This window comes from Pseudorca crassidens, chromosome 1 (genome assembly GCF_039906515.1).
Source record: "Pseudorca crassidens isolate mPseCra1 chromosome 1, mPseCra1.hap1, whole genome shotgun sequence".
Lineage (NCBI taxonomy): Eukaryota > Metazoa > Chordata > Mammalia > Artiodactyla > Delphinidae > Pseudorca > Pseudorca crassidens.
In genome coordinates this window covers 41,971,261-41,996,190 of record NC_090296.1, presented here as the reverse complement: position 1 = coordinate 41,996,190, position 24,930 = coordinate 41,971,261, and the positions used below count along the sequence as shown (strand labels likewise).

General features: G+C 39.5%; 1 protein-coding gene across 3 annotated transcripts in view; it reads right to left on the bottom strand.

The window, feature by feature from the left end:
- The window catches only part of RTN1 (reticulon 1), a 411,168-nt gene that overhangs the window by 232,786 nt on the left and 153,452 nt on the right, over nucleotides 1-24,930 (bottom strand). The window contains exon 1 of one of the 3 annotated variants that reach the window (XM_067734427.1): nucleotides 3,354-3,819. The exons of the other annotated variants lie outside the window; for them this stretch is intronic. Within the exon in view, the coding sequence (XP_067590528.1) occupies nucleotides 3,354-3,594 (241 nt within the window). The 5' untranslated portion in view covers nucleotides 3,595-3,819. Of the gene's footprint in view, nucleotides 1-3,353; nucleotides 3,820-24,930 lie in introns of those variants that run through there. 3 annotated transcript variants of the gene reach the window in all.

Genomic DNA, 24,930 nt, shown 5'->3' with positions numbered 1-24,930 from the left:
AAAGACAGCTAATCCAGTCTCTACATGGATTTTAAAAGATGATTGGTAATGTGTATGGTACAATTTATTATATTATACAGAATAAATGCAGGACATATAAACATTTCTGAAAGGTATTTAAATAATGATAGATTAAGAATAGTTTTTTCCAATAGAGTATCACATTCAGCATTTGAAAAATATAAATTTATGAGCACTGTAGTCCAAGTAAATTGGAAAAATACCTCTCTCTCCCTCTCTCACTTCCCTCCCCCTTGGCAATCATCTAGAAATTTAAGTCAAATTATCTATAAGTCAATATCACTAAAGCAAATCATCACACTGGGCTGCTTTCTCCAGACCATTCTCCATTCTCTTATTCATTTTGCCTTCTATGCATGAATCAGTCAATGAGTTAATTTCCAAAGTGGCCAATGAGTTAATTCTTACCATTGCATTTTGTTCAAATATTCTATTTTAAATTCTTCCTTTAAACAAAGGATGATTCTTCTATTCTTGTGTTTTTGTATGCTCCTTTTGAATAGTTTCCAGGAATAAAATAACTGATCGTGAAAAAACAAAAATGTTGCTCTTCACGTTCTTTGTATAAAGTTATTCGATGATGGCACTGTTTCATGATTAACAATCTAACATGTTGTAGCCTACATACAGTGCATTAAATGTTCCCTTGGCAACAGACATCATATCACGTGCCCATTATCAATTTTAGACATGAAAAATTGTAGCTTTAGAAAAAAGTGTTACTTTTTGTTAAGGACATTTCCATCCCACAAAAGGGACAGAAGCAATGAGAATATCTGTACTGATGGAGTACTGGTAAAGAATACAGTACTCACAGAGCTTTATAGTGCAACTTTAATGATGTTTAAACATATATTCATTCCAGGACATCACTGAGAAATATTTTTGGAAATATTTCTTTAGGAACTTTAATTACCATCAATGTATAAAAATAAATAACAGAATTTCTGTCCAGATAGCATGATTAGTGGTGTTTTTCAGAAAAAAAGTTTTTAAAACATCAATATCTGTCTTAAATTTTAGAATTCCATTTGAGAAAGAAACAAAAGCTATTTACAGTGCATCACACTCAAAGTCTAAGTTACTTCTTAGTTTGATTTGAGTCCCAAAGAGTACCATTCTTTTAAAAAAAAGGAAAGCCATGTGCTTAATAGGCTTCCTCTGGATTTTGTCCCTGATTAAGTTGAGGATGCACCTGCTGACTCTGCTTATTGCAACAGAACTGCCAAAACAACAGATAAGGAAGCTGGCCCAGATTTTATTTGAATTTTTCAAGATCTAGTTATTTATTTAGATATCATTTCTGGCATCTGGGACTCTTATAACAGCCCATACAGTCTACTAAAAAAGAAATATACAAACTTAAAACATTAAATAACCAACAACTATATGAGAAATTCCTTCAAGCAGCAATAATAAACTTAAAAATTTCTATATAAATATGCAAACTATGTGCTCCTTCTGCCTCCCTTCATTCTCCTCCCATCCAAAGTTAGCATCATGTTCGATTTTATTAGTGTATTTGTTGCCTAGGATAGGAAACCCCTAATATATTCAACAAAGTAAAATATTTCTATAATAATATTAAAAATTGCAAATGCCTACTTTGTCACAGTTGTTCTAGGCATTTTGTGCATAGCAACCATTTTAGTGGATAGTATGTTACTGAACAGGGGGCGCTTAGCTTCCTCTCCCTAGTTCACCTAACCTTGGGGACACCAATGGGAGGTGGGCAATGTTTATAAATGATTTACTTTGATGACAGTGGATAAAGGTTCTGTACTATGAGCTACTCTCAACGAAGAATGGTAATGGTAAACCAATGAAATGTGTACCTTCCTTTGTCTATTGGCTTCTGCCATCTTCTTTTGCAATTATAAAAAGTTTTGTTTTCTCTCCATTTAGATGAAGAAGTTGAGATCTCTCTTAGTCTTAAATCCTCCCCTCCTCCATATAATAACTAATATATGACAAATGGGGTTTTCTGCTTTTGAGTCTTTCTTTCCTTTTCCTTTCTCTCTTTTTTCTTTCTTTACTTTTTTTCTTCCCTTCATAATGTTTTATTTGACACGTTCCCTAAACCTCCTTTCCTCAGCTCAAATCGTTTGTACTAGAGAAGAATTAAGACTACCTAAGACACTCCACACGACCCTTAAGAGAGGCAATGGTTTAAGAAAGGGGTTCCCCTAAATCAGCTGCCATGAACAAGCATGCCAGTCCCGCCCCCCTTCCCCTCCTGCAGAATCACCCGGCAACCGGCCTTCAAGAGCTGCATTTCCAAAACTACACAACTCTCATTCCACCACAGCAAAGCTTTCTCCGGGAACAACACACACAGCACCCTCTACCCCACTCCCTGGAAACACAGACCTACCCAAGCCGGCAGCCCCTCCCCAAAGCTCGCCTCAGGCATCCTTCGGACAGAATGCTTCAGGATCCCTGGTCCCCGCTGAGCACCAACGTGCTCCAGTTCGGAAGGGGAAGTCAGGCGAAAGGAGGGCGAATCCAGGACAATTTCCAAAGGACCAGGCAGGTTCAGACTGATGGTAAACTGTGCCTGAACACTCACCGCCACTCAAGCCCTCTAACACCTCAGCCAGCGGCCGCTCTAAAGGGTTGCAAGTTTCACTGCTCCCTTCGAGATGGGAGCATCCGGGCAGCTGGGAAAGAAGGGTTCTGGGCGGGAGCCGCCACAACTCCCAACCTTCTGGCAACGCTGTCCCTCTGGAATTAGACACACCGTGGCGTTTTGGTTTAGTGTGCGGGGGGAGGGGGAGATAGAGGAGGTGAAGGGAAAGGGGCTAGGAGTAGGGTGTGGAAATTCTTGGAGGGAAGGGAGAGTTAAAGTCACATCTCTGCCCTGGATCGAGCAGAGTCTAGGGGCAGCAGGCCCTCCTGTCGCTTTGTTGTCAGCGTCCCCTGTCGCTGGCGCGCGCCGGGCGCACAAACACGCCTCAGAATATCATCCCAACTGGCCAAACGGGCCCTACGGCCCCCAGCCCCTTCCAAGAAGGAAAAAACTTGTATACAGGCGCGGCGGCAGCCAGGATGCTGCGGTTTGCCTCTGAGAACAACTTTGAAAGCCGGAAAAATGATAATGAAATAAAAGGATCAATAGTATTTTGTTTTCTTCCGAGCCTTTGGAAAAATAAATTTTCTGTCCCTACCAGTCCGCTAATATTTACAGTCGCCTGTGGCGAAGGGGAGTTAAGGTTGGTGCTCAAGATAGAGAGCGCGAGGTAGGTGCATAGGCGAGCTGCAGAGAAGGGGACCGGCTGGGGGACCCGAGTCCCCGACGCCATTTGCGGGACAGCGGCACCCGCCCGCCTTACCTGTGGATGCAGTTTCCATGGCAACGGGCGGCGGCCGGGCGGGGCCCGAGCCCAGTTCCCGCGGCGCAGCTTCTCGGGCCTCGGAGCCCAGCCGAGGGCCGGGCTCCCCCACCTGCGGCTCGGGCTTGGCCCCTTTCGGCGTCACCGCTTCTTCCTCCTCCTCGCTCCGGTCCCCGAACCACTGGGACCCGGGGCTGGCCAGCGGCAGCAGCTCTTCTTTGGGATCGGGCGGCGCGGCCATAGCTGGCAGTTCCCCGGACGCAGCGACTGCTGCTTGGCGGGGCCGAGGTTCAGTGACTGGGCGGGCGGGAGGGCGGGCAGGCGCTCCCTGCTGCTGCCCCCGCCGGGACTCAGGGTTTGGGGAGGTTGCGGTGTCAGCGCCGCCACCGCCGCAGCTGCTGCAACTCCGGCCGAGCTGCCGCCTGCCGCTTTCCGCGTTTCAGCTCCTCCTCCTCCCCCTCCACTTCCTCCCGGCCCCGCCCCGGCCGCTGCCTGCGCTCCTCCTCCTATTGCCGGCGCCGCCACCGCTGCTGCCTTGCTACTCCCAAGCCTGTCATTACGCAGGTGAAAAAGGCCTGTTTGGTCCGAGTCTTCCTTTGCACACGTCAGCCACCGGTCTGCAGGCCTAGATTAGGGAATGTGCCACATCCACTTGAATCTTCCTCTCATTTGGGGGAGCATCAGAGAGGATGAGCAGGTAGAAACAGCCCCCAGCTGAAGAGTGACTGATTAGGCAAGCTGCCCTCCCAACTCATAAAGTTAAACCTGGACTGGTGTCCTGGGACCCGAGGCAAAGAAAGGAAGCTGGAGCCCTCAAGGCCACAGTTCTGAGGGTGACCAGTATCATCTGTGGAGGGGACTTGTCTTCGCGGGGAGGGGTGAAGATGGTTGTTGACAGATGGAGACGAGGGAATCTGCAACCCCGAGGTTAAATGCTGCATCCATAAACTGTTTCCAAAACAGAACCTAAAATAGTGGAGTACAGGAAAGAGCTATCAGGAGATCCTCCGAATAAAGCTTACCAGACTTCATTCCTACCAGCACTGAGGGTGAATAAGACAGCAATAGGCAGGACAAAAACAACTTATGTTTCCTTTCAGAAACCCTGAGCTAAAGCCATACAAATTATAAGCTGTCTGTGCAGTCTATTTTATTTGAGAAGCTGGACATTCCAGAAAGCTTGCTGCTGCTTCCCCACCCACCCATTTTCCTTTACAGCTCTCTCTGATAAAATGGAAGATATTTGACAGATAAACAGCAACTCAGAGGAGGGAAATGACTTGGCTTATAATGTATTATTCCTATATTTAGATACACCTTTTCAAACAAGACTTATGCTTTATTGGTTCCTAAATTGTCTATGAAATGATGTGGTTGGAAAAAAAATAACACACAGGGTGGAGGAATAAGCCCATCCACTGCTCCTTCTCTAGAGAAGGTGGGGCATCAGGCAAGCTACTGTGAGGCTTTGTGGGATTGCTAAGCCACCATAGACATGCTGAGGATTTCATACCTGTCAATTTATATATTCAAAGGCCAACTTCAGTACCATGCAGATGCTCCTCAAAAATGCTGAAAGTTAAAAGCCTGAATTCTGCCCAACTTTTTGTTCTGTTCAGTGACAATAAATTAGAGAAAATGTGTTCACTCAATAGACAAGAAATATGGCCTACTAGGGCCAGATACCCCTGGGGATATGATGATCACCAAAATTTTACATTATTGATATCTTCAAAAATTATGATGGACATTTTCATTGGCTTGATTGTGGTGATAGCTTCACAGGGGTATACGTATGTCAAAATTCATCAGATCACTTACTGTAAATATGTGCAACTTAGTGTATGCCAATTATACCTGAATAAAGCTTTTTTTTTTTTTTGCGGTACGCGGGCCTCTCACTGTTGTGGCCTCTCCCATAGCGGAGCACAGGCTCTGGACGCGCAGGCTCAGCGGCCATGGCTTACGAGCCCAGCTGCTCTGCAGCATGTGGGATCCTCCCGGACCAGGGCACGAACCCATGTCCCCTGCATCGGCAGGCAGACTCTCAACCACTGCACCACCAGGGAAGCCCTAAAGCTGTTTTTAAGTTACCCCCTTTGACATTAACAATTATTGGTTACCCTGAACCATCATGGTTTTCAAAATCTTTCCATGGGAAAAATGAGCCTGTTTAAGAAATCTTTAAGGTGAAAAGCTATTACACTGCTCTCTTTCCATTAAGCTTAATCCTTTCATATAATCAGGGGCATTTCTGAGTTTTTTAAAATCCATTGTTTAGAATATCAGAAATACCAGATAGAAATTTCTCACAGTTTCATTATTGACAACATGCCAAGAATATAGAAAACTAATGATATAAAACTGAGTGCTTATCGATGGGTACTGAATATTTGAGAATTGTTATGGTAAGGGAATTACATACAGAAATATATGGAGAATGTTATTTTGTTTCTCTGAGAAACACTGATGAAATTCATCATTTAAAAAAACTGGAGTAACTATGCAAGCCTCACGACTTCCTTACACCTAAAATGATAAGGAGTTTTGGGATATGGTTCCAGTTCTTTTTCATGGTTCATCAGATACTGATCGATACTCTGATTGAGAATGTGTGAAAGAAATAGCCAGTTAAAGTATATTTAGATTTTACTTGTTAGAGAAAATTGAAATTTTCCATTTTGATTGAAAATTTTCATTTCCCATTTAACTGAAATTCCACTTTGATAAATTATTCTATTTTGCTCTGCTTTAAAGAGGTGTTCACACTGTTTAGTTTTAGCAATTTTCACAACTATCTTTATTAGGCTCTACTACTGGATGTGGACAAATAATTATCTATTTGGTTGAAGGAATTTTCAACTTTATGCTATGGTTTGAAATTACCAATGTCTATCACTATCATTTATTTTACATTTGCACCCCTGTGAACTGACAAACCTTGACTAATAGGACGATGTATGAGCATAACACACAGTTAACAATGGGATTCCAGGGCTTGCAGAGTTGCTCTAAGTTATGAGTTGTTCTAAAATGCTTTTGTGACAAAGAAAAATGGGGTTGGCACTTTTAAAGGAGTCATAGCAAGGATAGTTGAGACAAAAGAACTGTCAGGTTTTGTCTTAAGCTATTGTTTTTTAGAAGAAAAGTTTTGTTCACTTTTTCAAAAGAAGGAATCTGGTATGGAGCATTTATTTAACACTAGCTTCTTAACTTAGATCAAAGCTTATATCATGGGGGAAGAAGTGTGGGGACATGGAGAAAGAGTACCACAAGTAACACTTTAACCAAGATGAAGTCCTTTCCAGCCTCAATATGAAAGTTATTTAATCATTCTGTGCCTAAATTTCCTCATTTGTAATCTGGATATTTTAATAGCACCTTCTTTAAAGGATTTGGGGGAGCACTAAATGAGTTGACGTAGGTAACGCATGTTACTAAGATTTAATTGCACATGTCAAATTACTTCCAGAAAATGGCTTATAATGGTTAGCACTCTGCCTGCGTATTTCTATTTGTAAAGAACAGAGAGTCAACAGTGACCATTTCAGGCATTCAAAGCAAATTAGATAAGGAATGATATTGAGTGGCTATTGATCTGTTTCTACTAGTAGTTTCTATATTCTGAAAGGCAAACCTTACATAAAGATAAATATACTTCAAAGGTTCTTCTAAGTAGTTGTGTAAAACACACATAGGCGTGTATACATATTTCAACTTGCCATTCCTATAACAGGAATGGCAAATAGAGCTCATTGATAGATTAATAATGAATGCTTGGGGCACTGTGTTGAGAAAGAGTCTTAGATCACATCCAGAGTCAGTAAAAAAAGAGCGTCTAGAAAGGTAAGAAATAGCTACATTCAGGCAAGTGAAGGGGGTGTGGCAGCACATGCCAAGTATTTGCCTTCTCTGGTTTATTTAAAAACTTTTAGCATCCAAGCCAAGGCTCTACTTTTGAACCTTTTTAAGAGAGACTGCAACTGTGGAAACACTCCCATCGACTTGGTAAGATAAGTGTTTGACTCAAGATGAGATTCACGCTGGAGCCTCAGATTTCTCTGAAATCATTATGTGCAAGGTTGGTTCAGGACTTAATTTGTCTATGGAGCAACCAGCTCATTTTGCAACATGGTTTTCACCCTTCCACAATATGTAGAAGCTCTTGAAATTGATCAGGAAGAGTTCTCCAATTCCTATTGCAGTGAAAGAATGTTTAGATTGAAACTAATTTATAGAGGCTACAGGCTGGTGCCCGAGACAGCTGTGTTTTCTCCAGGAGACCACTACCTCATTCACAAATGTCACACAGCACATTTGGAACACACCAGGCTCCTTCTGTCCATAGGGAGTGGCTGCTGTTACTTAATCTGCCATCCAAGGGGATAAAACATAGATGCTTCTAATGCATAAAACATAGATGCTTCCCACTCCAGTAGGGGTGGAAAGAAGAGAGTTGATCACTTTTCATTGAACCCAGTTTCATTTTTCTTGTTTAATTTGCACATCTGAGTAAAACTACAAAGACTTTTTTATTTGGGCAAAAACATGAATTAGGAGATCTGAAACTTGAATTCTCCATGCTTTGGATTCACAAAGCCTCTTTTAAAAATTCTGAGCTTGACAAGAAAACTGAAATATACACATGATAAAGGTAAAATTTTCTTTAAATAGGTTCTTTGAAGTTTACAAACAGATCTCATTTAATACATGCACATATACAAGATTTTAATTTCCAAAATTTGATAAGAAAAATGGTAACACTGTAATTATTAATTTTTTATTTATTTGATGACCAATGAATCTGGAGTTTTTTCATGTGCTTCTTGATAATTTGTATTTCTTTTTTAAAATAACAGCTTTATTGAGATATAATTTGCATACAGTACAATTTAAAGTATATAATTCAATGGTTTTCACTATCTTCACATGGTTGTGCAATCATCACCACAATCAACTTTAAAACATTTTCATCACTCCAAAAAGAAACCTCATACACATTAGCAGTCACTCTCCATCCCTACCACCTCATATCCAGTCCTTGGCAATCACTAATCTATTTTCTGACTCCATAAATTTGCCTGTTGTGGATACTTCATATGAATGGAATCATACCATATGTGCACTTTTGTGATTGGCTCCTTTCCCTTAGCGTAAGATTTTCAATGTCCATCTGCATTATAGCATGTATCAGTACTCCATTCTTTTTATTGATGAATAATACTCCATTGTATAGATATAACACAATTTGTTCATCCATTCATCAGTTGATAGACATTTAGGTTGTTTCCACCTTTTGATTATTATAAATGATGCTGCTATAAATGTTTGTGTATAAGTTTTTTGGAGTAATTTTTCTTTTATCTTGGGTATATACCTAGCATTAGAACTGCTGGGTCATATGGGAACTCTGTGTTTAATTACTTGAGGAACTGTCATACTGTTTTCCAAATCAACTGGCCCATTTAAAAATCTCATCAGCAGTTTATGAGGACTTCAACTTCTCCACATCCTTGCCGATACTTGTCATTATCTGTCTTTTCATTACAGCCATCCTAGAGGGTGTGAAGTAGAATCACATTGTGGTTTTGATTTGCATTTCCCTGATAGCTAATGGTGTTCAGCATCTTTTTCATGTGCTTATTGGCCATTTGTATATCTTCTTTGGAGAAATGTCTATTCAGATCCTATGCCCATTTTTAAACTGGGTTATTTTTCTTTTAATATTGAGTTGTAAAATTTCTTTAAATATTCTGGATACAAGTCCTTTATCACATATATGATTTGCAAATATTTTTCTTTCATTCTGTGGATTGTCTTTTTACTTTCTTGATGGTGTCCATTGCAGGACAAAATTGTTTAATTTTTATGAAGTTCAATTCATCTATTTTATCTTTTGTCACTTGTGATTTTGGTGTCATATCTAAGAAACAATTGCCTAATCCAAGGTCAAAAGATTTACAGCTATGTTTTTTTCTAAGAGTTTTATAGTTCCAGGTCTTAAAATTTGGTGTTTGATCCATTTTGAGTTAATTTTTACATATCTTGTGGGCAATTTGTCTTTCTTATTTTGTAAATTGCCTTTTGTGTCCCATGTTTACTTTTCCAAGTTTTTTTCTCGTATATTTTTAAATGCTCTTTGTATTATATTTTTGTCATTTATGTTACAGATATTTTTCACATTTTATTTTCAAGGATGATGAGAAAACCAAGGTTCTGAAAAATCTTCAGAGACTTCTTCAAAATCACATGGCTAATGCAGCTGTTATCAAAGTCTAAGTCTTTTGATTCTATACCTCATGCTCTCCAACTTAAAAGTCCTGACACAGTATAATCAATTTTACAGTTTGTACACAGTATGTCATTAACAATAGCCTAGCTCAATAGAGCTCAAGGTAAACTACAGAGGTAGTCAAGATTAGTGATCACAAACTACATCCAAAGTACTCAGAATTTAAAGCAAAATCACCAGCATCAAGCCCAAGGATTGGAATGTCCCATGCCAAAGTCAGAACCCTGGACAGCTCAGTATGAGCATTAGCCAAAAACCAGTTTTCTTCTAACTTTAGACTGTAATCACTGCAACCCCAGATTAGTGGTTGACTCATACATTACGGGGTTAGTTCCAATTTAAGGGGTTCTGGCCTTATTAATATGATCCCAACCTCTCTTGGTGAAGAGGGTCATACCATCTTCCAAGAGTCTGTAGTCTTGTCAGATGACATACCTTCATCTTTGGGCCTGAAAAATATGTTAGAAAATCCTAGGTCCCAGGGGTTTCTTTGGGGTTAGCCTGGTCTGAGGAGAAAATGTTTTCTTTCTTTTCTTTCTTGCAGCTCTTTATCCATCAGGATGCCTTTTCATCAAATTTAGGGACTAAGCAGGAAATCCACTATAAGTGGGGACCTAAAAGAGAACTTGGCAGAAGCTTAAGTTTATATGAGAATGCCAAGGGAATTAAGGGAAATACTGAGGTAAAAGGGCTCAGAGCCAGGCTGTATTTTTAATTCCATGTACACCATAATATAAGTTTGACCACTGGTGTCACAGAGCAGATAGGACTACACAAACTCTGTGGCTTGTATGCCTTATGAACTGTCCTGTTGTTGGTCATTTATCTCACTGATCCCTATTTTGTTACAGATGTAAAGCAGTGATAAATCAAGATAAGCCTATCATAACCGGAAAAATAACCTACGTGAAGGTCCTGATGATAGTAGAAGGTCCCAAACAGAAGTCCTTAACATGAAGATGGTGCAGGATATCTACACATAGTCAGTAAAGAGAAATACTTGTTTCACTTGATTAAATAAGCAAAATAGAGAACATAAACAATTGTTCTGCAGAAACATCTAGATGATACTCTGGAATAATGTTATTCTTCAACAGAATCGTGGCTTCCTGTGCAACTTTACTTTGGAGACTTTAGAAAGATCTTACTACCAAATGTTGCTCCTACTCTAGCTTGTCAATGGTGTTGGAAATTCAACATTTTGACTTTTTAATATTGGAAGGTCACTACTGCTGTAAATGGTAGCATCCCCGCATAAGGTAACTCAGTATTAATATCTTATAGTGGATTATCAGGTAACTTTACTAAGCTGAGCTTAGATTTTGGTAAGAAAAAGAGAAGAGCCAGCACTTCACACTGCCCAAGTAGGACAGCATGCGGGATTGCAACTGCAGGCTTTAGGAGTCAGAGGAAGATGCTAAACTTCCCCAGGGATGAATATATTTCAGCAAATTATGGACATGTTCAACAATCTTTGCAGATTGTAATAGTGTAGCAGAAATTATCTCTACAATTGTGAAAATGTTTATAATGGTCCATCAACTTGCCATTAGACCATTTGGGACACACAGCCTTGTAGATCATCATAGAAGGGGAAAAGGAAAGAAAGAGTGTAGAATTCTCATCTGTTCCAAAATACCTCATACTGAAAGTTTCACATATCACTTCTTATAGAATATTGGTCAAAACGGGTCATAAGCCCCAAGTCTAATGCAAAGGATACTGGGAAATGTAAGGAAGTACATCGAATATTTGGTGAGTCTTATAAACTTTGTTCAAACATTTGTACCAGACACTTTGGGAATACAAAGATGAATCAGCTTTTCAAGATGTTTATAATCAAACCATGGAGATAATAAAACGTGCCTGCGAATAATCAAAATCCAAAGTAGAAGTTGATAAGCACTAGGAAAAAGGCTCAGATAAAGTGTTATGGCAAATTACTGCCATCTGGAGATATCAAGAAAAGCTTTATGGAAAGAGAGCTATTTGAGTGAGGCTTTGGAAGTTGTAGGATCTGTATATGAGGAGCTGATGAATAGAGATCATTCTGATCTAAGGAACAGCAAGGGCATGGAAGAGAGCAATTATAGGGCACTTACAGGGAAGAGTGACTAAGTACATTTTTCTAGAGCAAAAGGTAGGTAAAGTGGGAAATAAAAATAGAAAAATTGGTTGGGATCAGATTGTGAAGGACCTAGAAAGCCAGGTTAGGGTGTTTGGATTTGTTTTTAAAATAAGAGTTTTAAAGAGACATAAATAGATGTCATTCAGGAAAAGACAGCAGTAATTAAAATGGATTTTAGGGGAAGAAAACTAATGATAAGGAGGCTGGGTAGCAGGCTATTAAGGTTGTTTTGATGAAGAGCACTAAGAAAGAGGAAATAATAATATAAATGGGGGGACAAATATTAGAAGTATTTCAATCAACTGAATTTGGTACCTGACTGAATGTTGGAAGAGTAAAAGTTGATCCAAAAAATTTGGGGGCAGATAATTTATAAATGTCATTAATGGAAACTTAAAAACACAGGAAGAGAAGCTGGTTGTAGAATAACTCTTTAATGTTTGGCCATGCAGAATTTAATGTGCAGATAAAACACTTAGGTGAAGGTATCTAGCTGGCTCCTAGAATATGAAAAGGAGGTCAAGGTCAAAGCTGGTGATTGAGATTAGGAGTCACCTAGGTAGAGAGAATAATCCAAGTCATAAGGTTGGATGAGTCTGCCAGGGGAGACAGTATATTGAGATCTGAGAAGCCAGCCAAGAGCACATCCTTAAGAAATATATATTTATTTGAATTCAAAGAAGAAGAAAGAATATCCACAGAGATGGGGGAGCACACCCAAGGGAGGAATTTCAAGTGTGAACACCTTCAACAATGTTTAATCCCACAGAGAGCCTGATGATGATGATGACTGAATTGGCCATTGAATTTGGCCACTGAATTTGGCCACTAGGAGGGACAGGGAAGAAAGGTGATACTTGCTTAAAGAAGTAAAGGGATTAAAGGAAATTGTGGGCTTTTAGAAAAGGACAGGAAAACATATAAGCTAAGGGGGAGAATACAGTGGAGAGGGGAAAACTGTAGATTCAAGGACAGGAAATAATTGATGAAGTCAGTGGATTAAGATGGAATCAGCACCTGCTTCTCCTCGCCTGCCATACCTATCGCCCCAAAAGAAGCAAGTACCCATCCCTTCTTTTTGTCTTTGCCTATGTATTAAACCATTTCATATGGAGCCACCACAATGTCTCTTTCTGGTCTGCTCCTGCTTTCCTTGGATCCTGACCGCTTCCCTGGAAACTTGAAGGCTCTCCTTGCAGCAGATGCTTGATACTTACCTCTGATACATTGACCTCCCTCTCGGTCCACAGCTCACAATCACTTCTAGACTTTTGTTAGCTCCCATCTAGCCTAGGAAAAAACCCTACCCAATCTAGTCTCTCCATAGGACCCCACACCTGGTACAAGCCCTTGAGGGCAAGGATTAAATTTAGAATGTAGGAAACTTAATTCTTTTTCAGAGATAGAAGAAAGAGAATACAAGGCAGATGAACACTGAGAAAAAGTTCAAGCTGGTGATGAGGGAGATTCACATCAGATGGTTACATGTAAGGCAGAGTCATCTGCAAAGCATGAAGGTGGCAACAGCAGGGTTTCAGCAGAAGAAAAATTGCATGTAAGCCTAGTATTTGTAATTTGTATTGCTTTTTCCAATTGACTTTCATTATAATTTTACAATACATTTTTTCTCAGATCTGCTAGACTCTAATTCTTCAAATGGAGAATACCAAAATTATCAAAGGGCTTTCTGACTACTCTTTATTAAAAGCTTTCTAATATGATCATTCTCTGGAAGGTAATATTGTCAAATGAATAATAGACTTGAACTTTCATCAAAGCATTTTAAGGTATGCTTAAGGTATTTTATTTCTAAAATTTCTTCAGTAACTCCAATAGTTATCCCACTTAGTACAAATCATTATCCAAAACAAACAGAAAAACAAACAAAGAAAACCATCTGAGACTGACTTTCCAGATGGACAGTATTGGACTGATTAGGGATTCTGAAGTCAGGCAGGATTTGAATATCTATTGCATCACTTATTAGCAGTATAGTATAGCAAGAAAGAACAAAAGGGCATTGTGGTATCAGACTTCCTGGGTCCAAATTGTGACTATCCAACCTACTCAACTCAGGGAAATAACTTAACTCCCCCAAAGCCTCAGCTTCTAATATCTGTAATAATAATAAAAGTACAGTCATAATGTAGACCTCATAAGACTACTGTGAAGTTTGCATAAGGTGGGTCATACATTTAGGGTTAAGAGCATGAGCTCTGTGTCATGTGGCTTGAATTTGGATGCCAGCTCTGCCATGGTCTAGCTGTGAGACATTAGGTAAGCTACTCTCTGTGCCTCAGCTTCCTCATCTGGAAAATCAGAATAATAGTATGTCCTCCACAGGACTGTTGTGAAGATTAAATGACATGATAATATAAAAGACTTAGCATAGTGTCTGATGTATAGTGAGTTCTTTTTTTTTTTTTTAATTTATTTATTTTTTGGCTGCATTGGGTCTTTGTGGTTGCACGCGGGCTTTCTCTAGTTGCAGCGAATCGAAGCTACTCTTCGTTGTGGTGCGCAGGCTTCTCACTGTGGTGGCTTCTCTTGTTGCGGAGGACGGGCTCTAGGCATGCAGGCTTTAGTAGTTGTGGCACACGGGCTCAGTAATTGTGGCTTGCAGGCTCCAGAGCACAGGCTCTGTAGTTGTGGCGCACAGCCTTAGTTGCTCCGCAGCAATGTGGGATCTTCTGGGACCAGGGCTTGAACCCGTGTCCCCTGCATTGGCAGGCAGATTCTTAACCACTGTGCTACCAGGGAAGCCCCTATAGTGAGTTCTTAATAAACACTATCTATTATTTTGTATTTAGCGCAATACCTGACATATAGTCAGCACTCAATAAATGGTTCTAAATTATTCTAAAGGGAAAGCTCTTAATGCCTCTTCAAGACACTTTGATCCCATAATAAATACTGGTTTACCTAAAGCCTAATTGACAATGCTAGCATTCCAACTACCATTAATGGGATGCATTTTCACAAAATGTAGAAAGCTGGGCTTCTGAAAACTAAATTACCCTAGAAATAAGGGTACATTAAACACTGCACCTGAGCAGGACACATGTAAAGCACAAACAGCTGCAAGATATTAGGTAGGTGCTCCGACGTGAACAAAAAAGCAAAATAATTGCAAGCTGAAGAAACATCGTAAAAATCAATGGATGCAGAGCCACAGGCAACGATGCCCCTGCTTTGTTACAAAATGCTAAGATACAGCAGTGCTGAGCTGACCAGCTGGATCCACTGCCAGGAGTGCTGCTGTGAAACTACATTGAAAAGACTGCAGCTCAATATCAAAAAAACAAACAACACAATCCAAAAATGGGCAGAAGACCTAAATAGACATTTCTCCAAAGAAGATAAACAGATTGCCAACAAACACATGAAAGAATGCTCAACATCATTAATCATTAGAGAAATGCAAATCAAAACTACATTATGATATCATCTCACACCAGTCAGAATGGTCATCATCAAAAAATCTACAAACCATAAATGCTGGAGAGGGTGTGGAGAAAAGGGAACCCTCTTGCACTGTTGGTGGGAATGTAAATTGGTGCAGCTACTATGGAGAACAGTATGGAGGTTCCTTAAAAAGCTAAAAATAGAACTACCATATGACCCAGCAATCCCACTACTGGGCATATACCTTGAGAAAACCATAATTCAAAAAGATACGTGTACCACAACGTTCATTGCGTCACTATTTACAATAGTCAGGACACGGAAGCAACCTAAGTGTCCATCGACAGATGAATGGATAAAGAAGATGTGGCACATATATACAATGGAATATTACTCAGCCATAAAAAGAAACGAAATTGAGTTATTTGTAGTGAGGTGGATGGACCTAGAGTCTGTTATACAGAGTGAAGTAAGTCAGAAAGAGAAAAACAAATACCGTATGCTAATGCATATATATGGAATCTAAAAAACAAAAAAGAAAATGGTCATGAAGAACCTAGGGGCAAGACGGGAATAAAGACACAGACCTACTAGAGAATGGACTTGAGGACATGGGGAGGGGGAAGGGTAAGTTGGGACAAAGTGAGAGAGTGGCATGGACATACACACACCACCAAATATAAAATGGATAGCTAGTGGGAAGCAGCCGCATAGCACAGGGAGATCAGCTCGGTGCTTTGTGACCACCTAGAGGGGTGGGATAGGGAGGGTGGGAGGGAGGGAGATGCAAGAGATATGGGGATAAATGTATATGTATAGCTGATTCACTTTGTTATAAAGCAGAAACTAACACACCATTGTAAAGCAATTATACTCCAATAAAGATGTTTAAAAATAAATAAATAAAATCAGTAGTAAAAAAAAAAAACTGATATATGTTGACCAAAAGTTATTTCAGTCCTGTAAAAATGAACTTCTTCCTATATGTTGTGTTAAACAGGGAATCACTGAGTTCTTGGGATGTCTTTTTGCTCACTGATTTATATGCACATTTTATAGAAGTGACTAGCATAAAGTAGATAATACATTTGGGCTAAATAAATGAATGAAGTGTGAAGAGTCCCACTAGAAGAAGAGACATTGGGGATCCTTTAGACTAAGCAGGGCCATCACCTCCAAGGGACACTACTCCATATGATTCCTGAGATATCTACCCAGGGTCTCCACCAGATACCTCCAGATGCTATGATTTCCTGGGTTCTGGCTTTGATGCACATTTTCCTTCTGGAGGTGAAGTAGCTGAGACTTCAGCTTTCCATCTCTGCTTGTCCTGGTCTTTCCCTCACATATGGCTTCCCTTCTGAGAACTCAGCCTTCCCTAGTTTCACTTCAGCCTCTTTTCACCTTGCAAGTCTCCACTCACTTCCCAGATGAAGCAGAGTCACTAGCTTCCCACTCCTTGGCTTTCTGTTCTCTATGTCTGTCACCCATGGGATAGAGGCCTTTGTGCAGCTGTGGCCCCTGCAGGCTCTAAAATTAACCTCTTGCGTTCTGTCAGTCCTTGCCTATTCTGCCCATTAACCCCTAAGACACATAGAGGAATACTACCCCCACCCCACAGCCATGTAAAAGGTCACAGCATTCCTAAATATTTCAAAGACTGAAGTCCATTGCACTTTTCCCTTGTTTCTCCTATAATTTTCTCCCTCAGCCTTCCAAATAAATTTGAAAGAAACAGAAGACTCTGTCCAAACTCTTGGCATGGCTCTAGCTTTAGCTAAAATCTTTGACCTGTAGACTTCAGCACAGATACCTTGAAATTTGGGCTTCCTCATAAATCACCAGGAGGGATAGAGATTCAAATCTCCAGTGATAATAAATACAGTCTCCTTCTCTGCTGCTATGGAGAATACACAGCTTAATTGGGGTAGATTTTGAAGGATGCCTAAAGATGATGGCTGAGTCTGGAAGCTTCAGTGGCAGTAGCAGAGCCATAGCTTAGTTTTTCCTAAATTGCTCATTTAAATTAGCTCGCTCAGTTTGGATTGGAATAAAGCCACTCTAGATAATGAGTTTAAGGAAGGTCTGAATAGTCAGTCCATTTGGGCTACCTAAGAGGATATAGTTGTGATTTTGTCCAGATTACTGTGCCTACTGATTGAAGCTGATTCAATGCCCCTTAAATACCAGCTCAGATGTGTCTGTAATTTTTTTTCAAACTTGGTGGCCTTCTCAGGCACCATCTTAAACTGATACACTTAGGTTACACTCACTCCAGCTTTCTCTTCCTCTTTGAATTTGGGCAGGCAAGCCACTATGCCATTTACAAGCCCCCACTGGAGAGAGGGAGTGGAAGAATCCAGCTCTGGGCAATGAGGCCCCTACCAAAGGATGAATTTCATCAGGGAGCAACCCCAGCACCTTTATCGATCATTCTACAGTTCCTCAACAAGTTCTACCAACCTAAGAAGTTCTGGGAACTATACACTTTGACTGATAACTAAGGACCACATTTACTTCTATCCAATATTTCCCCAAATGTTACCATACTTCAAAAATTCCACAGAGCTCCATGCCCATCGCATTTTATGTGAATGGCATTCCCAGGAGCCAAACACTTCAGCAGACTTCATTGCCTCACTGGAATTGAAATGGTGAGAGACCAACCTTGAGAACTACCTCTTCATGATAACTACTCTGTTTCTCTAACAGACTGTAATCCTGAGTGTAATATGTATCCCACTTTTTCCTAGGTTTCAAAATTTGTGGTCTGCCTCAAAGCTGGCATTTTGCTCCCCTAACAAGGTCTATGGTTTTCCTGGACTCTGTCCAAAAACCAGCAGCCAAGCAAAGTGTTCCTGAGATATGCAGAGAATATCAAAACTTCCAGTACACTTATAGTACCATGGAAGCTACCACCCTGGTGCTGGGAGTCCCACTTCTGATGGGGAATGTTCATCCCTCTGAGAATACAGATTCAAGGATTCTGAGACTTCCTTCCAACCAGTCTGACAGTGCCCCAGCTGAGGAACACCATTCTTTACATGTTGGATTGGGGCGCAGTCATATTCTGGATGATTGTTTTCACAATTCCAGGGAGTTCTGGCCCATTCTCTCATATGACCCTGAATTGCTGCTGGCAACTCTGGCTCTTTGAGGAAATGAATCAACCCAAATATGAGACTGTAAAGGTCAATTCTCTAGAATCATCTTCCCTCAAGACATTCCCTGACATGCATGATTGGGGCAGGCCACCAAGCTCCAACAGTTGGTAGTACTTTTGGGGTTTGTGGGATATGACAGGAGAGATGTGGGAGGGATATATAAACATATCTTCTTCCATATTTCTTCATCCTGACTTCCAAGCTTACCAAACTGCTTAAGGAAAATAAGCCAAGCATCATTAAAGGCCCAAAAGACATTTAAAAACCACAAAGATGGTCCATCCTGCATCTATTCTAGTACACCCAGACTATCAGGGTCTTTCCTCTCCCCAAGCATATTGTTCTGAACATACCATGGAGGAATATTTCTCAGAGTATGTTCTAGAGACCAACTACATCAGAATCACTTGATATTCTTGCTTAAGATGCTTATTCCTGGGCCCTACCCCAGACCTACTGAATTAGATTCACTGGAAATAAGCACCTGAAATTATTCTTATATCCACTAAAACTTGAAAATTACAGCTGTGGAAGCACCTTTCCTAACTCAGCCCTGACTCAGCATTTTCACAAATTTATTACGCAAATTTCCCACTCCCTATCCCTTGCCCATCTAACCACCCAAAATTATATGATATGGGAGAAGAAGTCCTTAAGAACCAAAGCACAGAAAGCCTGAGAGTATTATTTGGAAGAGGGCCATGTTTCCAATAAGGACAAAAACAGGTTGTTACACCCGAGAACAGCATCCAATTGTCCAAAGATTAAGCCAAAGGTCCATTCATTTGTTCTAAATCTCTCCTGGTGCAGAAGACAGAATTTATAAGTTCAGGCTCAGCTGGACTGAGATGATCATCAGGGATCAGGATTCATCTTTATCTCTCGGACAGAAATTCTCCCTGTAATGTGTGAAATGACCATTGGCAGATCATAACATCCATCCCACTAACTTAGTCCAGCCAGGAGCAATAAAACCATCTTTGCTGATAGCTCTGAGGAGAGTGCCCTGGGGAGGACTTCCATCACCTTGATTTGGGGTGATATGTGAGGTCCTTTAGAAAGAGGGCTAGTTATAATGTAGGGCAGGATGACCAACTTGTCCCAGTTTGCCTGGAATTCTTCCAGTTTTAAAGCTGAGAGTCTATATACTAGGGAATCCCCTCAGTTCCAGACAAACCTGGAAGACTGATCACCCTAGGTGGGTCAGCCATTTTTCTATTTGGAATGAGTTCTCCACAGGAAAAAGCAGTTCTGTTACAAAAGAAAGGGGGAAGAGGGGCTGAAGCAGGGGAAAATATTCGCTTCACCCAGGCCAGATCCATCTTGTGCCTGGGTGGAAGCATGGTAAAAGCCCCCAATTCGCCCCCCTTCTCTACGGCAACACTGGGGCAGGTTGTCTTTCAGATCAGGCTGGGGCTGTGTGACTGGCCCAGGCCATCACCTCAAAGGGTGTCATCCCTCACTAAGCTCAACCAGGACCTGACTTCTATCTCCCCAGATTCTTTGCACCCTCTCTAGGTCCTTGGTCCTGGTTCCTGGCCTTGATCTGACTCTCCACTCTAGTAACATGGCACCTTGCTCTTCGGCTTTCATCCCTGGGTTAACCCTGGTTTCTGGCTTCTGTGTCTCTGTATTTGTTGTAACTAATCTGCACACTCCTCTGATGCCATCGCTGCATCTTGCTTGCATTTGGCTTGACGTTCTTTCAGTAGGGTCTTAGCAGTCCATCTGCAGCTAAGGTTTGCCAAAGCCTCCCAACTCATGCAGTTCACCACTGCCCCCACCTGTTTTCAGGTGGAATTCAACGTGGCTGCCCATCAAAATCTGTCCCAAACTGTAAATTTAATCCTTATAGTCACAGCTATTAGTTCTCTGACTTCACACACACACACACACACACACACACACACACACACACACACCCTCTGATCCTTACAATTCTGCAGTGCAGGCACTTTTTCCCATTTCACAGATGAGTACACTAAGGCTTAGAGGCTTAGAGGAGTGAAGTAACTGGCCCACATTCACAAAGCCAGTCAGTTCTGAAGTTAGAATTCAAAACCTTGAGCTGACTCTATTAGGCAATATGACAGTGGTAACTAGTTGAAACAAAGATCACAAATGACAACTTCTGAAGACTATTTTTTAAAGTTCTGCTCCATGTGTATATCTATCCTTATATTACTGGCACTCAGCAGTGTCAAACATGTGGAATTTTTCAGAATTTAAAAACTAATCTCTACCTCTACAACTTAAATAGTAAAGAGGTTATTTTAAAATGTATCTTAAGATTGTTTTCCAGTAACCGATGGAGTACCATCTAGGCTTAGAATTCTAAATTTATTTACTTTCAATTACATACATTGCACCTTTTCTTTTCATGGGTCAAATATTGTTCTAAACCAGTGGTTCTCAGTGTGTGGCCAGTGACTCTTGGGGTTTGTGAGGTCAAAACTGATTTCATAACAATATTAAGTTATTATTTGCCTTTCACTCTCATTCTCTCATGGGTGCATGAAGCTACGTGATCTGAGATTCTGTAACAGATTGACTGCAAAATCAGGCATGAGAATTCAAATATCTTCCCTTACATCAGACACTAAAGAATTTTTAAAACATGTAAAACGTTGCTTTGTTTCTCACCAAACCTTTTCTTTAAGAAAGTACAGTTATTTTTCACAAACATATGTTGTTTATGTTAGCATGAAATGTTTTTAAAATAAATGAATAAACATGTTTTAAATTTCTGAGTTGTAATTTTGAATGGTAAATATCAATTGGCATAACTCACATAAACAAAAGTTCTTTGCGGTCCTCAATAATTTTTAACAGTATAAAGGAGACCAAAATGTTGAGTATTCCTGTTCTAATTAAGAGATTTTTTTGTGGTGAAATTCTAAATTAAAAGCTCTCTCTAGTATAAATAAGCTTTGATATTCTAGAAAGCGGGGAAAGATAGGGATATTTTACAAATTAGTCAAGTGTATTATTATTACAAAAAAAATAGAAACACAATAAACTTGTGATTTGAAATACCTGTCAGTCACTCATTACAGTCATTGACTCATCTGAGTCATTGTATTTATGGCTTTAATAATATTCCTAATGATTAGCAATTCATTTAAATTGAACTAAGAAATAAAACCTAAGGGAAGAAAATTAGTGACAAAATCTAAGAATATTTTTAAAAGCCTTGAAAAAATAAGCCTTGGTTTGTTTTCTTTAAATGGGATATCCAGTAGGAAAATTCTTAACAGCAACTTAAAGAATTGAGGCATTCAAAACAAGATTTGCAGATGAATTCAATAATCACTTCAGTTGAATTAGGAAGAAGTAAAAGTGAAGATTTAAAGATATAAAGTGCTTTCAGGGAAGGGAGAAACGTCTACAACTGAAGAACACAAAGATCTTGTCTGCAATCATCTCATTTATCCTTTCTTCTCCATTCTCAGATCTACAACTTTAGAAGGGGCTTAAATCTTTTCTCATTTATTTTCCTTTTGAATCCGATCAAGCGGCTGCTGAAATAGTTTTAAATGAGAATAGCAACATGATTACACTCACTAAAAAGATTTGATGTGGGAAAGGCAAACGTGATCCCTTTAAAGTCATCATTTTTATTCAGATATCTTTTTAGCTCACCAACTTTGGTTAGTAAAAGTATATTGGCAGCATTTCAGGGGTTATTTCTTGGGGCCACTGTAATAAGAAGGAGTCTTAACTGTTCTGTCATTTCGCGACACACATGTGTTGAGTAACAACTCAGTGGTAAGTGTGCTCCTGAGGCCTGAAGGCAGGAGAAGCCTGAGAGAGGGACCCTGTCCTCTGAGAGCTGCCCAGTCTAGTGGAGAAAATTACAGTGAGGCTCAAGCTGACCTGATGTTTCTTTCCCATTTATTTTATTGTATGACATTTTACTTCCCCTGGGTGGTTCCTCTCTCCTTCCCTTTCTCAGACAAACCTAAACTGTCTACTAATGCATTCATTTACTAACTTAAATAAAAATGAATTCATTTTGAGAATTTTGCTGCAGCCGTTTAGATTATTGAAGGCACTCTAAGTTGCCATAAAAACTTAGCTGGAAACCCATTTATTTATCATCAGGCTTCAAGTCTCCACACAATTTAAATAATTTTCCAGAAACAGTGATGCTTTTTGTTGGAACAGAAGTTAAGAGTATTGATTGAGGGATGGAGAATGAGAGAATTTTTATTTCAACTGTTAGGATACATCTTGAGAAAGTAGGCAAACTGTTTTTGAAGAAGAGAAGGAAAAGTATGGCTTTGAGTTTTTTGTACTATCTGTAACCTTGATCCTTCGATATTTGCCCTAGATTTCATAGCCTTAGAGTAGTGGTGCATTTTAATTAGAAATATCAAATATCTGCTTATTCAAATACTCTACTAAAGTTGTGTCTGGGAAACACAAAAACAATAAAATATAGGCCCTTGCCTTCTGGATATTTAGAGATATTTAGGAAGAAAAAAAACACCTAACAAAATGATTAAATGGTAAAAAAGCAAACCTGCCGAAAAAGGAGAAATGGAGTCCATCCTCCACTTAGCCCATTTTTTCTCCAGAAACGATTCCACATTTAGAGAACTTCTAGATTTAATACATTTCTTGAACACATGAAAACTCAAATTTAATAACTAGGCATTTAAATATGTGCATGTATGAATATAAGATTGGGAAGCTGGAATAAGAAAAGGCATCTCAAGTGATCTGCTTATAAGCCAAGACCGAGGGGACCTTTTTACTGTAGCAGAAGCCTCTCTGAATGTTACACACCATACTGTTATACTTCTAAGGTCACACAACCCATTTGCATCTGTATCTTCTGGAATGTTAAATGTCAGTAGATTTGCCAGTAAATTAACAAATTTGTTGATTAATTCTATTGAAGTAGATATAACCCTAAAGATGTCTTGTTACACTTCCAAACAGTGATGAGTATATTCAAGACAATCTCCTCAAAAATCGATTGAGTTTTCAAAGACCCTCTTGAAATAAAGACTACTGGTTTCCCCTCATTATCCATTTCCTTTTCTTCTACAGTAGTAAAATCTCCAATTTTAAGATGGATATAGGGCTACCTTAAATTAACATTAAAATTTTTCACCACCTCTTGCAGCTATCTGTGGACTTGTGACTAAGTTCTGGCTGATGGTATATGACTATCATATGAAATTTCCGCCTTCTCTTTCCTCCTCTCTGCTGCAAGCATCTTAGACCATGAGGTGATCTTATTAATCGAGGCCATACAAAGCAAAGCAACAAGATAAAAAAGCTGGGTCCCTGACACCTTACTAATCCCAGACCACTATTTCCCAACATTGTATAAGAGAGAAATAAACTTCTATATTTATAAAGCCATGATTATTTTGTGTCTTCTTTCACTGCAGCCAAACCTAAGTTTAATATTCATCTAAATTCTAAATTAAAAACAATCATTTAGAATTGCACATTTGAATATGGCAGCCACTATTCACAGGTGTGTCTATGAGCACTTGAAATGTGGCTAGTCTGAATTTAGATATACTGCAAGGATAAAATATACACTGGATTTTGAAAACTTCATATGAAATAAAGAATGTAAAATCACTCATTAATGATGTTTTATATTGATTAGAAGTTGAAATGAAAATATTTTGATATGTTGGGTTAAAAAAATATCATTAAAATTAATTTCATCTACACAGTAAAGGGAACCATCAACAAAATGAAAAGGGAACATACTAAATGGGAGAAAATATTTGGAAATCATATGTATGATAAGGGGTTAATATTCAAAATACATAAAGGACTCATACAGCTGAATAGCAAAGAAACCAAATAATTCAATTAAAATATGGGCAGAGGATCTGAATAGACATTTTTCCAAAGAAGACATAGAGGTGGTCAACAGACACATGAAAAGATGGTTAACATCACTAACCATCAGGGAAATGCAAATCAAAACCACAATGAGATACCACCTCATACCTGTCAGAATGGCTATCATCAAAAAGACAAGAAATATGTGTTGTCAAGGATATGGCAAAAAGGGAACTCTTGAGCACTGTTGATGGGAATATAAATTGATGCAGCTATTGTGGAAAACAGTATAGAGGTTCCTAAAAAAATTAAAAATAGAACTACCATTTGATCCAGCAGTTCCACTTCCAGGTATTTGTCTGAAGAGAACAAAAACACTAGCTTGAAAAGATATATGGACCCCCAGAATCATTGCAGCATTATTTACAAGAGCCAAGATGTGGAAACAACCAAAGTGCCCACTGATAGATGAATGGATAAAGAAAAATGTGAGATATATATATGTATATATATATATATATACATATGTAAAACTCAGCCATGAAAAAGAATAAAATCTTACCATTTGTGACAACATGGATTGACCTTGAGGCATTATGCAGAGTGAAGTAAGTCAGACAGAGAGAGACAAATACTGTATGATCTCACTTACATATGGAATCAAAACCAAACAACAACAAAAGAAAACCAAGCTCACAGATACAGAGAACAGATTGGTGGTTGCCAGAGGTGGAGGTTGGGGGTAGGTTTGATGAAAGGGTAAATGGAGTC